Below are 15,677 nucleotides of genomic sequence, written 5' to 3' on the forward strand. Positions count from 1 at the left end.
TCAGGGGATGGCTGAACTGAACCTAAATGTTTATTGGGCTTACCCATCAAGAGAGGTCTTTATCATGTGCATTGTGCACGAAAACCTGTTAATCATCAACATACTTATATTTATTTGTATGCACACATGCTGGTGTTTAATGTTTTTGTGGAAACAATGATGCATTTTTACAGGAAATTTTATGAATAAAGTTCAAAAGAACAGCATTTATTGGAATTATAAATCTTTTGTCACTTCTGATAAATTTTATGTGTCCTAGCAGTATAAGAGTAGGCATAGAGTAGAGTAGATTTCTTCCTTTTTTATTTATTCCATACTTCCCCCAAATTCTATGGTAGTGTATTATGATTTCCACAAAAATATTAAGCAACAAAAACTGTTTTGAGCATTGATTAAAAAAAAACATATCCCATATTTTTCCCAAAATACCCCCTAATGTTGTTTTAATTTTATGAATTTATTTTTATATGAATTTCTTTCTTCTATGGTATACAAAAAGTGTGCTATATTTTAGGGACAGTTCCAGTCAACATAAATTTTTCATACAATGATGGTGACTTTTGGTGAACAGGTTTGGATCAACATGTGAAGTAAATGAGGACATGTTTTTACATTTTGGGTTTTAAACTGTGTGTCCTGTGTGCTGGCCTTACTTGTCATCTATGATGGTAACATGGTTTGATGGGATTCCCAGAACTGCACAGCTGTCAAGCAGTTCCCTTTTGCGCTGGACTCCTTGATTGTTGTAATTGCCTGAGCATTGCAGAGACATTTTAAGTTTCTCTTTGACGTTATATCCAAAATACTTCAGCAGAAGCTCAAATGTCTTTATTCAATCAGTTTACAAAGATTCAGGTTATGGTTATGATTTATTCAACAAATAATAAACCTACCTGTCGACAAACATAACAAATAAAGAGCTGCGCGTGATTCAACAAGTTTTAAGACTGTAGGTGCAAAGAACATGCATTCATCATCTGGATGTGCAGTAACGAACAGAGCTCGCGTCTCGCTGACGGTCACGCGCGGCTTCTCGTCCTCGCGGTTCCGTGGGAGTGCGCTGGACCGCACTTGTGTTGGACAAAAATTTGAGTTTCCAACGGTGTATAAAGGGGTAGATATTTTATTTCGTAAGCGTGGCCATAATTTACCATATCTGTAATACACAAACTTAACAGAAATAGTGTAAGCCACAAAGACAAGTATGATGGCAACGAAAACAAACATCTCGTCCGCGCCATCAAAGAGTCCGTGTGGAACATCGTTACCTCACCAGTGGTTCCTATAGATCTGTAGAGTGAATTGTCCACACACAAAAAAAATTGTTACTGTAGGACACTTTAATATTATTTCTATTTCCAACCTTTATACCCCATATAATGTTGATGTCCCAAAAGAGCCACAATTGCGTGAAAGAGTTGATCAACTTATCTTTAACAAATATCTCATTTGGAATAATTTCAAAAAAGCATATGCAAAACAATTATTAACAAGGGCATCTGTTATTTTTTGAATTTTAGTTTTATTATTTTTTATAAAACGCATCTTTCCTGTAATCCAGGTTAGGGTGGGGTGAAGGCCGCCTGTGGGGACAGTTTGAACGTCACACCGTTTCATCCTGTGTGTCTGCTTGAGGGAAAGAAACTACTTCACTTCGTCTCCTCAGGTGCACCAAAGATGCACAAAATGCAAGCCACCCTGCATTCAGCAAGAAGAAACCGGTACACTTGTGACGCATATTAATTTCTGCCGTATAATCCTATGGAAAGCGACTTGAACTCATATCCACGACTCAGTGAGGACACATAAACTCGCCTGTGTTTGAAGTGTGTGAGTGCTCGCGCAGTCTCACTGCCGACGAGTTACACTACAGCACGTTTGAACTTCACAGACTCCCTTTCAGCGCTCACTGGAGTGTCTCAAAGGACATGAGGTGAGTGTTTTATTGAAGGTGAAGATTTAAGCCCCTTTGAGCTGAACTACACGCAGACTAGTGAGAGCTCAGCGCTTGTGTTCAAGATGGCGACGCGGGTTTGAATGCAAAGGTGAAGCGTTCAGCCAGCGGCGCTTTCCTTGGTAGACTCTCTCTCGTCGTGTTGTGCACTGTATAATATAAATAATATAGATGCTGTCCTATGCGGTTGGTTTACATCTCTGCGTAACCGAGAAATTTAGTTTGTGCTTGTGGTTTCCGGTTAAATAGTTTTCCTCGTATGAAGTAACAGTAAGTAGCTTGCTGGCTAACGGCATTAGTGTGAGTTTATACCAAATAAATCAGCATTGTTAAAGTCCCTTCTGTCACATATACACATTAGCCGCGACTTATCTTACATGTGGTATCCGTTTATTGTATGCAAATACACTAAATAGTCTGTAAATGCATGCTTGAAACAAGAATAACAGAGTGTTGAATGTGAAACCAGTTGCAGAAATGTGTCGGTTTTGCTGCCTGGAAATAACATAAAGTTTGGACTTGTGCACCTGTATAACGTTATGTGTGTCACAACTGATGACCGTTCTGTGCAATAGAGTCTGTTGAGGAGTAATCTTGTTATTATCAGCCTTAAAGATTACACATGCTGATTACACATGGCATGCTTGGAAAAAAGTATCTGTTAGACAAAACATTTGTTTATGCATATCTAAATATTCATATGTTCCCTTCTTCCCCTTTCAATTTAGCACCCCTATACACAATGCATTAAGAGCCAAATCTGTTTTCTCTCACAGTGGGTTCATTATAGGACACACAAAGGGAAAGTACCTTTCAGCATTCTAGTTCCAGCCACAGACCCCTCATGTCTGGTTTGTGTATGAGTGTGAAAGGTACTCCGATACTATTGAGGCTAACATGTTTTAGTCACTTTCCAACTGTTGTTCTTGGTAAGTGTTAACTTCTGGCATGTTAAAATGTTGATTAGCACACACAAACCCTTGAATACATTTTCAAGACCTGTTAATTAGGATACACATTGACTGCCATTAAAGCAGAAGTTCACAGCAAGCACGCTCATGACTGCATAGGGTAGAAAAGAAAAGTTGTCAGAGTTCATTCACACTTACAGTCCAGACGTTGAGCAGTACTGCTGAAGGCGACAGACTCGGGTCGATTTGGCTTTAGTGTTTTGTGAAGAATCATGCTGTTTTGAACTCTAAACTTAAAGATGAATTCCAAAACAATTCTGGTTGGTCGTTCATCTGGTTGTTAATTATAAAACGCCTCTCTCCATTTTGACCCTGCAGAAGAACCTAGCTTTGTTTGCAGCTATGCTTGCAGCTCAATTAGGCTTGCCATCAGGAAAGATAGTGTGCCTGTAAAGAATTCCATGCCCCCCCCCCCCCCCATTTCTCCTTGCAGTTGGTTTTTATAGGCATTGGCTAATGTGCTGGCTGAGGGACAGTGGAGTGTAGCACAGGACGTGTAACTGTTGTGCTGCCGTGTCTGTGGCCAAGCATGGCACAGTAATGCTGGTGAGCGAGAAAGCACCGGAAAATACTCTGAGGCAAGCTGCCACGTTGACTCTTTGGAGAGGTTTTGATCCAATTGTGACTTTTATTTTTAAATAAAACACTCTAATATAATAGCTGATGCTAACTGTATAGCTAACAAGCTTGCTGGTGCTAACTTGAGGTAATTTTTATAAATAATGTACAATATTTTTATTCAACAACCTATATATATATATATATATATATATTACATCTTGGGACAAAAGTAAGGATGTGATGTTCAGAACATGGTAACTACAGTAATTATCAAAGAGGGGAAGAGATGCACCCCGTTTGGCCAGGGGTGTTTTTACACCACAGACAAGATTTGAGAAGGAAAAAATCATTGTGAAAATATAATTATATTTTCCTTAAAATATTCTTCCTAACTTCAGGCCTTATTATCATGTCGTATATAACTGTGATGTTCTGTAAAACAACAAACTTTAAAATACTTTGTTCTTACTGGTGAAAATCATATGGTCATTTCTGCTTTCTCTCAGGTACATCACAGTGTAAGCTTCACATTGAACATTACTCTCATCAACGTAGTCCATATACACAACAAAAATATATCTTGACTCCATATAGTTGTTATTTTTAGAAAAAATCCCAGGTATTTTGAGCAGTAGGATTTTTAAAAAAAATGTGCTAATATAAAATTCAATTAAGTAGCCTATATAAAATTGCAAATATCTGTCTTTCAGTTTTTTTTTTACTTAAGTACATAAAAAATTGAGTACTTTTGTACTTTCACTTGAGTAAAATTGAAAAAGGAGTACTTTTACTTTTACTGGAGTAATATTTTACTATACGTATCTGTACTTTTACTCAAGTACTTGATTTGTGTATTTCGTCCACCACTGACATTGCCTAAGTGCCTGTTTAGTGCTATTCTCTTTTAGAAAAGCTTTTGATTCAGCCTGAGACATGTATATTTTAGGGAAGTGATGACATAAAGCTGAAATTATGCCATGAATGGAAGCAATAAGGTGGAGGGGCAGGTTTATGAAAGGGAGACAAAAATGTATAAAGTGATGGATGAATCAAACAATAGGTCTGCTGTATCTCCTCCTGATTACATGTGATCTTGCTCCTGCTCTGACAGATAAGCATTTGGAAGTGTGTATGGAAAATCCCATCCGCTCACACTGTGAACGGAGGAGCAGTCGGCCAGCTCCAGTCATGGAGATTTGGGTATGCAAACAGACTCGCATGTTGGTAGATGGGACAGAGGTTTTGAGTGTGTATTGAAGTGTGATCTCTAAAAGGCAAATGCCTGGTATGAAAGAGGTCTTAGCGAAACACACTAAATAGGGATGTAACAATTCACTCAACTCACGATGCGTTCATTCACATTCTTAATACTCATGTCACTATGTTTTTCATCACTATTATTATTTTTTTTTTAACCAAATGAGATTTAAGATTAATTATAAATGAAAAGGTGTATTTTTATTATTTCTAGGACAAAAAAAATGTCTAAATTCTTTGTGAAATTGAAATGTCAAATCCACTTTCATTATCAGGCCATCCTTAAAAGTATTCTTGTTTGCCGTCACCCGACCGACCCTGTCAATATAGCACCGACTCAATTTATTATTATTTTTTCTGCTTTTAGTCCGACCGACTTGCCGATTGTAAATTTGCGTTAAGACCGACCAATTTTTGTTTTACTCTTCAAACAACTAATACAAATGCAATAAAATACTATGAATTATATTAAAGTAAGTATTGTAAATATATAAATTGACTTGGCCTACATACAAATGAAGGCTATCTTCTTTAAAAAAAAAAAAAAAAAACCTTGACGTCATCTGTGTTTACACGGATGTCACACTATGGCCTGTGCGTTCGCTTGGTCTCCTCTCATTCACTGTCAGAGTCAACGGTTCGCGTTTGGTAATGATGGCTGTGGCTGCAGTAAACCAAAGTCACTGTTTAAAGTCATACGGGTTCGGGCACCATAATACATTTAAAAAAAAAAACTGGAAAAACTGTGCCCAGATCTTTTCCCATCCCTTCTCCTCTCTAGTCTAAAACCGTGACCGTGTCGACTGTCACTTTATGTTCGAAAATCTATTGCATGAATCAACCAACACAAGTTTAGAAAACGAAAATAATAAATTGATTTTAACGACCTTCTCGAGAGCGTCCAGGGTTTTTTTTTGAACAGGTGTCACAGAGCAACTGCAGCTTCGGACAAACACGCATAACAGCAAATAATACTTCTGCACACTGTTTCTCTTTATACAACAGAAATGTGAATTCTGCCGGTATTCAGACAGTCTTATGCATAAAGATACAGATTCTGGTTAGATTCGCCTAGGGCTGTCAAAATAGCTGAAAAACTAAATTCGAATTTTTTACTTAAATATGATCAAAATTTGAATTGTATCCGAATTTTAAATGCATAATTTCAGTTAGGTTGAAGAAAAGCTTTTTGATTTTCTTCTGAGGCTCGAGCGCATCGAGCAAAATATTTATTGCATGTTTATTCAAAGCATTAGAATACAAGACTGTGAAAAAAACATAATATTTAAATAATGTTTATGAACCAATTATTATTAATTAAGTTGCTTAAAGAATTATAAACAAAACAGCAAAATGTATGCATGCATTGTTAAATAAATAAGAGCGGAAAACCAGAATAAATTTTTTCATTGAAAAACATGAGATGCAGTGGGATGGGGAACAAAAACCCAACATAAAGTCTCAAGTTAATTAAAATAAATAATACATTAATTTTACATGTCTTTCTAAACATGCGGCTCTGCGAGTCCAACGGTGTTCCAATGCGCAAAATATGCGTTCTGTGTGAACAGCAGTTTCAGTTTTTTCAGTTTTGATGTAAACAAGATCTTCTCCACATTGATGTTCCTTTTTTTTTTTTTAAGTGGCTTCAACTGGACAGGCTAACATAACCTTATAATGCAATGGCACATACATCATCATTGTATCTCGCGTGCATACACGAGGTGACAGGTGAGACAGCAGATGCTGCGTGTCGAGCTTGTCCGCCTTTGAAAGTTGTGTAGACAGCTGTGCGCGCGGCAAAATGGATGGAACACGTACCGGGGCTCATGAGGCAGCTTCCTTAATGCACACCTAAAATTTGAATGCGCATTCGAATGTGGATTTTTATTTTAAATTCAACGAATATTCGGAAAAATATTTATTTTGACAGCCTAAAAAAAAATCGCCTGTGCGATTTATTTATTTATTTATTTTTTGTTTGTTTGTTTGTTTGTTTGTTGAAATTTAATCGTAAAGACAGCCATGTTGCACTCCTGTTTGTCATTGTGCACGTAATTTCACGCCAATAAATCATCAGAAATATTGGTCTCTACCAATATATTGAATCTTTACATTCCTCCTGCCTGTTGTCCGTGGATTTACCTATATTTGGTGTTATTTGCCGTATAAAACTTTAGACATGCAAAATCGATTTTACAATCGATTCAATGAACATTCGTCACTCAAATCAAACTGGATTTTTTTTCACAAGTGACAAGCCAAGAAAGCAAAGTAAACGTTCTCTCATTTGTAGGTTCCATTGATACGTAGCGGTGGATGCAAGTAAAACAGTACCTTATTTTTTTCTCACCTGAAATTCATGCAATAAACATGTTTTTGACAAAAATTTAAATTTGTTTTTGGTCTATATAGCCTGCATCAAAATGAGGTTTGCAATGATGCGCCCGAAGGCACGGGTTGAAGACCCGGTCAGTGACGTCACGATATGCTAATTTGTTTAAATTCATATCGACGTCATCACCATCACAAAAATTTACTTTTTTTTTTTTTTTTACATTGAAACTTGGAAAAAAAAATATAGACCGACCTACCGACCCTTTAAAAAAAAAAAAAAAAAATTACTGTTACTGCAAACCAAAATATTTTTAAGGATGGCCTCAGCTTGGATTTGCGCAGCTTGTCAGTTAAAAATGGCTCTGTGTAGTAACAGCTGCTCTATGTGAAATCACGCACCTGTTGGAATTTACCATCATTTTATTTACAGGAAATACATATTTTATATGTATCACTCTTTAAATCATTCATATACATTTTTGGTCATACAGCCCCCTCATAATCATGTTAAACAATTGTGATTTCAATATTGACCAGAATAACTGTGATTATGATTTTTGCCATATTCGAGCAGCCCTAGATCATATCTAATCTCCATCCTTCGCTGAAAAAAAGTTAAAAGTCTGCAGTATGGGAATACTTTGGATATATAATATAATATAATATATATATATATATATATATATATATATGAAAAACGAATACGGGGTCTTTGAAGATGGATCCAATTTGCAGAAGAAGTGGCAAAGTGGCTGCAAAAGCAGGCAATACATCCAACATCTTCACTCATGTTCGCGGACACCATCCTTCTGTGCAGATAAAGGTGTCACATTTATAAAAAGTTATAAATTAATGCAGATTTCCGTGAGCTAGAGGGAATGCCGCAGCAGTCATGAACATGGAATTTACAGTATAACACGGATGTCACATAAAACGGAACGCACAATCTAATGGATGGGTAAATCAAAAATAGGTATGATTTGTGTATGTGAATATTTAAAGTGCAAAGAAACTACTTTATAAATAATTGCTTGTTTCTGCATGTCTCTGAGTGATGCAGTTTTATCTACTACACACTAAAGTACACACGATATTGGTGTTTTCAACATAAACATCAGTAGAGCTGCTCTGAGAGAAAATTTTTAACATTTCCTAGTTTCATTTGTAAAAAACTATTGTCATACTAGTGCTGGATGGTAAACTGGTTCATACCGAAAACTGGTGTATATTTTCGTTACGATGTTAATTTTGAATATACAGCCATACCGGTGTATTTAATTACTCAGCGTTCGGAACGAACGTTATGCTGCGCCACGGCCGCGCGACACTGTTTCAGATAGGGATGGGTATCGTTAAGGTTTTAACGCTATTACTACTCTTACCGATACTGCTTAACGGTCCGGTACTTTAACGGTATTCTTATCGGTACTTTGTTTTGTGTGTGTTGAGAACAGAATTAACATAAAGAATTTTTCTTTATTTTGTTTTTATGTAAAATTAATAATGGGCTTGTCTTGGACCAGAGGTGTTAGGAGGAGTTGGTTGGTTCATAGTAGCTGCATAGTATATATATAATAGTATATATATAAGGTTGCAAAATGTGGCAATTGGCTATTTTGTACACTAACTTGAGGTGCTGTGCTTTTAAGTTAGCCAAATAAATGTTTACATTTACATACTGATTTTTGGTATTTAGTATTTTGGTATTGGTATTGAGTACTGAATTGTTGATACGGTTGACAGGTTGTGAAGTGAGTTTTATTTTTGCCTAAAAATCATAAAAACACCAGAAAGGCAGAGTCATGGGCATGGAGCCATTATTGAAAAGACAAGATGCCACATGGTGCAGTCATTTTCTTTGTGCTTTGTGTCGACATTGACATCATTAAAAATCTCATGGGGTTGATAAAAAGCGATATGTCATTTTAGGAAGCCAGAACTTTTTTCTGGAAATCCAAGCAGAACATTTGCATAGCAATCCTGTGAAACAAAGCATGTTTCGTCACTCGAGATGGTTGCCATTTGGTCGCACATGTGATTTGAGACCTTTAAAACCTTGCTTGGTCATGGAAAGAGTTTGTACCCAAGACGACTTCAGAATGTTTGGCTCTTGAAAAGTTCTGATGTTTTCTCTCTCTCTCTCTTCCTCAGGTGGTTTGGCAGCGTAATCATGCCGACTTTGAGCCCATGATTGAGTAGCAGTGCTCCAGGCCCCGTCTGAGCCTCCAGGATCCCACCAGACAGCTGCAGCATGTCTAGTTCAGGCTTTCCCCCCAGCCAGGGATCCTTCAGCAGCGAGCAGAGCCGTTACCCTCCTCACTCAGTGCAGTACGCCTTCAGCTCCACACGTCACCCTTCGGTCAGTACCACACACAACCTTACCTGCATCGCACATTACACTGCCAACAATCCACATAACAAGACAGGTGCTTAAGAAGAACTATAACTGTAACGTTGCTGTTCCTGTGTCAGTCACACTTTGAACTTGATTGAATTGTGTGTGTGTACAGCGCAGATCCTGAACCACCTATTCTCTGTTACAGAGCAGTCTTAACATACTGCTGCAAACAGCTGTTACATGTCCTCCGTTTAATGAAGTGTGGAAGAATTTTCCTAACAAAATTTAAATAAAAATAAAAATGCTCAGTGATCAAATAATAAATCAAACTCTCAAAATGCCTTCTCAAATGTGAAATCAAATACTCAAATGCAATTTAATTTCCTCAAATCGGGGAAGCATGAATTATATAAAAAATCTAAATAATTTGTATATTATTTATTTTTTCCTTCTCAACCCAGTATAAACCTGTCATAATTAAATCTATAATTGACTGCTAAAATCATAAATCGAATGCTCAAACCTACATCGCAAATAAGTCAAATGCTCCAATGTAAACCAAAAAAGGCAAATTAAATGCTCAAACAGACATCAAATATGATAAATCGAATGCTCAAATGCAAATGAGGAGTGTCAATCAAGTATTGTGGGTGGAGCTTTGAGGTAGAAGATTTTGGTGACAGCGACAAGCACTGTGGCTTGTCATGGTGTAATTTCACAGAGAGTGAGTAAAATCTTGGCAGGGGGAGCAGCCACATAAACCTGCCACAGCTCAAGGCAGCTGCCAGTCCGATAGATGCATGTGAACAGAAAGGCAGTTCATCCATTGAGTTGGATCTGATCCAACAGAATGGCTGTTGTAATGCCTTATCAGACAATAACATCTTACTTAATGTAACAATTTTTATGCTTAAATTTTTGTATATATATAATTTAACATTTACCCAAGCAAGGTATAGGCTAAGTTGGCATTTGATTGCAAATTTGGAAATTTGGATTTGAATAACCCACGACTGTATACATACAATTTAATCACTTTTACTGAGATTCAAACTTTAAAAGTGCATTAAAATGTTGAAGGCATGAGAAATGTAGTATCTAAATTTACCAAATGAAAAAAAAAAAAAAAATTTAACTATGCTTTCTGTGACAATTTGAGTGACCAGTCTGCAAAAAGGAACACAAAGCTGCGTATAGCTCAATTTTTCTTGACATGAATCCAGTTGTTTTCATGGTTGCAATGTAAGATTTGGCTGCTAATCAATTATTTTGTTTAAATTTTGTTACTCACTAGAGTCCTAATAATTGAGTTAAAAAAACGTTATATGTGTAAAAATGGTTTGCTGTGCCATGCAGAGGCGCTCCACCACAGTCGTTATCACATTAACTGGCAGAGCCCTAATTAAAAGGCAGTAATGAATGTAATAAGATGACATTCATTTTTATAATCAGGCACTATATATATAGTAACCATTAAAAGTTATTTTAGCCAAAGAATTTTGGACAGAAAGACAGAACGATTTATGGCACCAGTAAACCATAGAACAGTGATTTTTTTTTAACATTATCATTTCCTGTTTTTTCTTACACTCAACAAATAGTATCTCTCAGTAGATACTGTTCAACTTGAATGATTGCATCATATTACTACTAATTGTCATAAAGGTAAATGCACTGCCAGCTATTTCTGCTACTCGTGTCTCTGGAATCACCAGCTCTCTTTGAAATTCAGTGACGTTACAAATGGCTCTGTGTGAATGCCCCTCTATGCTGCTTTTCTCCTCAGCGTCCCCTCTGTCTCAGATGAAAGTAGGCCAGAAATGGCTGGGCCTCAACATTATAAATCAATTTGGTTATCACTGTAGTACATTCCTTAGAGCTAGAGAAGCAGAAATAAACAGACTCCAGCTGTTCTCTGTCTTCTCTGCACTTTTTCTCTTTTTAATTCACATTGCTCAATTATTAACAAATCTCCTGTTCGCAGACGTGGACATGGCCATGTTTGTTCTGGGGTTGTTAGCAGTTAAGAAGCATCTCTAACACACAAAATGTGAGTGGCTTTTAGAGGAAATCTGATGTCTGTGTATTACAGTGAGGTGATCTCATACCAGCAGATCTTGCAGTAATCTAACTGGCATTGTCATCATTTAGCCAAATAAAACCGTGCCTCGTTTTATAATATGAAACTCTGACAACATCTAAATCAGAGCTCCGTGAAACTTAAAAACACTAAAATACTTGTTTTATTTGTTCAGTCCTAAAAATAACATGGATTGTGTGTGTTTATGATTATAATAAGATTAAAAAAATAATATAACAAATACCAGTTTGCATTATCAAGCTACATAAAACAGCTGTAATAACTGGAAGCCAGAAGCCTTGCACATTCAAGTTATAAATGGCTGCACTCACTCTGTTAAAAATAAGGTGGATTAAAGGGGATGGATTTAGTGAAGTAACTTTTCTAAGAGCGATTTAGCATTACAACTTTAAGCCCTACAACTACTACCACATTTCTTTATCGAATATCTGTTATTTTTTCATTTGAAGTCTTTGCTAAACATCTATCAATAAAAAAAAACGAATGCTTTTATTCAGCAAGGATGTATTAAATTGATCATATTATCATATTAAGCAGTACAACAGTTTGATACTGATAATGAGAAAAAGTATATAATTAAATTTATTTTTGAGCATCAAATCAGCTTGTTAGAATAATATGAAACTGAAGACTGGAGTAATGAATGCTGAAAATGTAGCTTTGCAATCAAAGGAATAATATATTAAATAATTCTTGATGTTTTCAAAGGATGTAATTTGGTTCATCAAAACTGAACTTTAGTTTTAGAGTAAACCGGCAACAAGAACTGACTCACACATTGTAGCTTTGGTTTGTCTCTGTCCTGCTATTCTGGTGTCTGTGGTTTTCTAATGAAGACGATGAATTGAGGGTTATCACCCCCCCCCCCCCCATTCTAATAGTATAAACTTACATCACAGTCTGTTCATTATCAAAATAAAATACAGTCAGCCAAACATAGAAAAGTTTACACTGGTCAGTTTAAATAGACTGAGTTATACTGTCCGTTGTTGATTGTTTTTGCTTGTGTGAAGAAAATGACCTTTTCTGTCTATATGCAAATGCGTGTAGAGCACAAGCCTAGTTTACCTTATAAATAATTCAGTTGTTAAAGCTGCAGTAGGGAACTTTTGACGCTCTAGCGGTTAATAAACAGAACTGCTTGCGTCTTGCGGAAGAACATCGTAGCCGGAGCTACTTCTCTCTGTTTATGTCTATGAAGAATCACAAAGGTACTGGGTTACTCCGCCGCGGTGTCCCTGAAGCAATCTAAAATAGTCCGAATATAAACACTTATTATAGGTGTACCCTAGTGATTCAGGACAAGCCAAAAACACGGTTTGGAAAATGGATTCATGGTGTACTCGCTTATTATGTTCATTTTTCTACATTTTGAACACAAACAAAGTTACGGACCGCAGCTCTGATTGGTTGTTTTTTAACGGGAGCGCATGCCTTTCTGCAAATGGCAATACGACCACTGGGAGGAGCCAGAGGATCTTGATTTTTTTCACAGATTATCCGTCTCATATTCTACTGTCAGGACATAATGACAGGTTTAATAAATATGTAAAAAATATTTTTTTACAAAAGTTCCCTACAGCACCTTTCCGGGTCCAGGCCTCAACTCGCTTCACTTGAGGATACGACCTCAGCAGCCGTTTATGAGCACTGTTTATTCATATTGATAATTTAAGCTAAACACTTTCAAACTTACGATATACACTACAGTCTCTGTGCTCACAGCGTCCCAAACACAAATAATTTATATATATATTTTTTATATTTATATTTTCATTGTTTGGCTATCTGGGACTTTGGTATGGAGTTAAAGGTTAAGATTATAACTTTTTCGCTAGAATTCTATAAACATTGAGTTTATATTAGCACCTTTTGTTGTTTTCTCGTGGTAACTGATAGAGCGTTTGGACACGGAAGCGCTGCTACGTGACGTCAGACTTAACAAGCGAATAGTTTAACATTCAATTACAGTGTGAATATAGAAACGTTTGGATTTGTGCCAAATGAGATGTGAGCAATAACCTCCAAATACATCCAAACGCACTCACTCGTCCTCATCTGCATTCACGCGCTGTCACGATCTAATGCACTTGTAAATGTCAGATTTTTAAAAACACCCAAAAGTACTGGCCATAATACTCCCATAAAATTGTTTGATGTGAGCAGTAGTGTGTTTTAAACCATTAAATTACATAATGTCCATTGAAAACACTGCAGTGGTGTTTTAAAATACAATAACGAGCACCACAAAACCATTTAAAGAGGTGTGTGCAGTGGCCTCTGTGATGGGATGGGAATCAGTCAACAAAGTAAAATCATCTCAAATGTATTTTTATCAAATGATCATAATAATTACATCTAAAACCCCTTTAATTGGGGTGAATTAAAGCAAATCCTTGGGGTCCTCATGTTTTTGTTTTGCCCAGTGTTTCCTATCTGATGTGTGTGTCTGTGTTTGTTTAGGAGTTTCCGGTACCTGACTACCGTTCCCCCCTTCAAGACCAGCAGCGCCGCAGGCCTTCACTACTATCTGAATTCCATCCTGGGACCGAGAGGTGACACAACTGTCCCCACCCTTTTCAGACATAATGCTATGCTCCTAATTTTATTCTGTGGGATTCCCTCATTTACTTCACTATATTACAATCTAATTTAATCTTGACAAACTATATATCGTTGGAAAGGTCTAAGACTCCCAAATGTATATTTTACCAATATTTTTTGTTAAAAATTATGTAGGAAAAGTAATCTATTAATTTATGACAAGAGTGCACCATCAAAAAATCTAAATTATAACTGGAATTTTGACCTTTGTTTTAAAAAAAAGACTTATTTGTTGCCTTTTTCTCTATCACATTTTAGAAATCATCAGAAGTTATATATCAACTGAAAACTGAAAATCTCAAAATTCATCCTTTTAAAACACATTTTTAAATCAGACATTGCTTTACCATGTAAGTGGTACATCAATATCATGTTACAAAATATTTTCATTCATGAATTATAAAAATTTAAGTTTGTATTGTGCAATACAAAGTCAATGTTCAAAAATGTGAGTGACAGTTAAGGGGTTAAAGATAATCTATAATGAAAATTTATATCTTAAATGTGTGAGCAGGATATTATTAACCAATAATATCATATGAACGTATTTTATTTCCTTCCAATCCAATAAATCCAGATTTAAACCCACTTGGAAATGGGTTATACAATGTAGATCTGACAACATTATCGTGATTTGGCCATTAAATAATTAAATAATCTAATAAATGATTGCAATATAATATTTAATATATTTGTAACCATTTATATAGTTGTAGTAAATCTTTATTTGTCCCTTCACAGGATAGTTCATACAGCAAAAGTTCACAAACAGACAAAAGTTTATAAGACATTGAGAAAACTGCTAGAATGAATGAATGACCATAACAACAACAAAAACAAAAACCTGGCCATTAACAGTGCACCATTTGTCATATACTAAAATAATGTTAAAATTGAAGGTACACCTTTATTCCTGTTTCAAATAATTGTTTACAATCAAGACTGCAAATTTGATTGATTTGATTTGATTATGGCACTCTATATCGTCCAAGTACAAAATGTAAGCTGTATCATCTAAGATAGTCAAGCACTTCCTGAGTATATTTTTCTCACACAAAGCAGATACCCCCCAACTCTGCCAAACCTGTAATTTTTGACCCCAGATTAACAATTTTCTGCATCTGGGAGTTTTATTTTTAACATTTAGTCCATAAAACAGATCATAGCAGAAGTCAAGACCATTTCAATCTATGAAGTATTATCAAAATCGATTCATCCACATCAAAGAACTTCAGCTTCCTCAGTAAATATAACCGTTTTGTGCCTTTGATCCAAGTTTTGTGTTTTCCACCCAGCTTAGTTTATCATCAATAACTGTACCCAAGTACTTGTATGAGTTGACCTTCTCAACTTCTTTACCTGCAATAACTATTTTAGATTGGATATCAACGGAGTTATAAAATTCTATCATATCATTATGTCTGTCAGTTATTCACATTGACAAATTAATGTATGATTTCCTTTTATAGCTTATAATAACCATTGTACGGGGTAGAATGACATGAATGTAATATTTTAAAGGTTTAAAAATGTTAGTTTAAAGTGGAGTATTAA

At 35.9% G+C, this 15,677-nt stretch overlaps 2 protein-coding genes across 17 annotated transcripts in view; one reads left to right on the top strand and one right to left on the bottom strand.

The window, feature by feature from the left end:
- pigl (phosphatidylinositol glycan anchor biosynthesis, class L) overlaps nt 1–1,275 on the bottom strand; it is a 22,274-nt gene extending 20,999 nt beyond the window's left edge. Inside the window, exons 1-2 of the mRNA XM_052592381.1 lie at nt 894–1,275; nt 654–753 (exon numbers count right to left, since the gene is read on the bottom strand). Of these exons, the coding sequence (XP_052448341.1) occupies nt 654–753; nt 894–1,227 (434 nt within the window). The 5' untranslated portion in view covers nt 1,228–1,275. The remainder of the gene's footprint in view (nt 1–653; nt 754–893) is intronic.
- The window catches only part of LOC128001428 (nuclear receptor corepressor 1), a 106,249-nt gene that overhangs the window by 11,496 nt on the left and 79,076 nt on the right, over nt 1–15,677 (top strand). For 11 of the 16 annotated variants that reach the window (XM_052592360.1, XM_052592377.1, XM_052592363.1 and 8 more), the window contains exons 1-3: nt 1,597–1,933; nt 9,232–9,439; nt 13,983–14,074. In XM_052592360.1, coding sequence (XP_052448320.1) covers nt 9,332–9,439; nt 13,983–14,074 — 200 coding nt within the window. In that variant the 5' untranslated portion in view covers nt 1,597–1,933; nt 9,232–9,331. Of the gene's footprint in view, nt 1–1,596; nt 1,934–9,231; nt 9,440–13,982; nt 14,075–15,677 lie in introns of those variants that run through there. The other 5 variants (XM_052592370.1, XM_052592368.1, XM_052592371.1 and 2 more) reach the window with 2 other exon arrangements.

The sequence above is a fragment of the Carassius gibelio genome, chromosome A5 (assembly GCF_023724105.1).
Source record: "Carassius gibelio isolate Cgi1373 ecotype wild population from Czech Republic chromosome A5, carGib1.2-hapl.c, whole genome shotgun sequence".
NCBI classification, from domain to species: Eukaryota; Metazoa; Chordata; class Actinopteri; order Cypriniformes; family Cyprinidae; genus Carassius; species Carassius gibelio.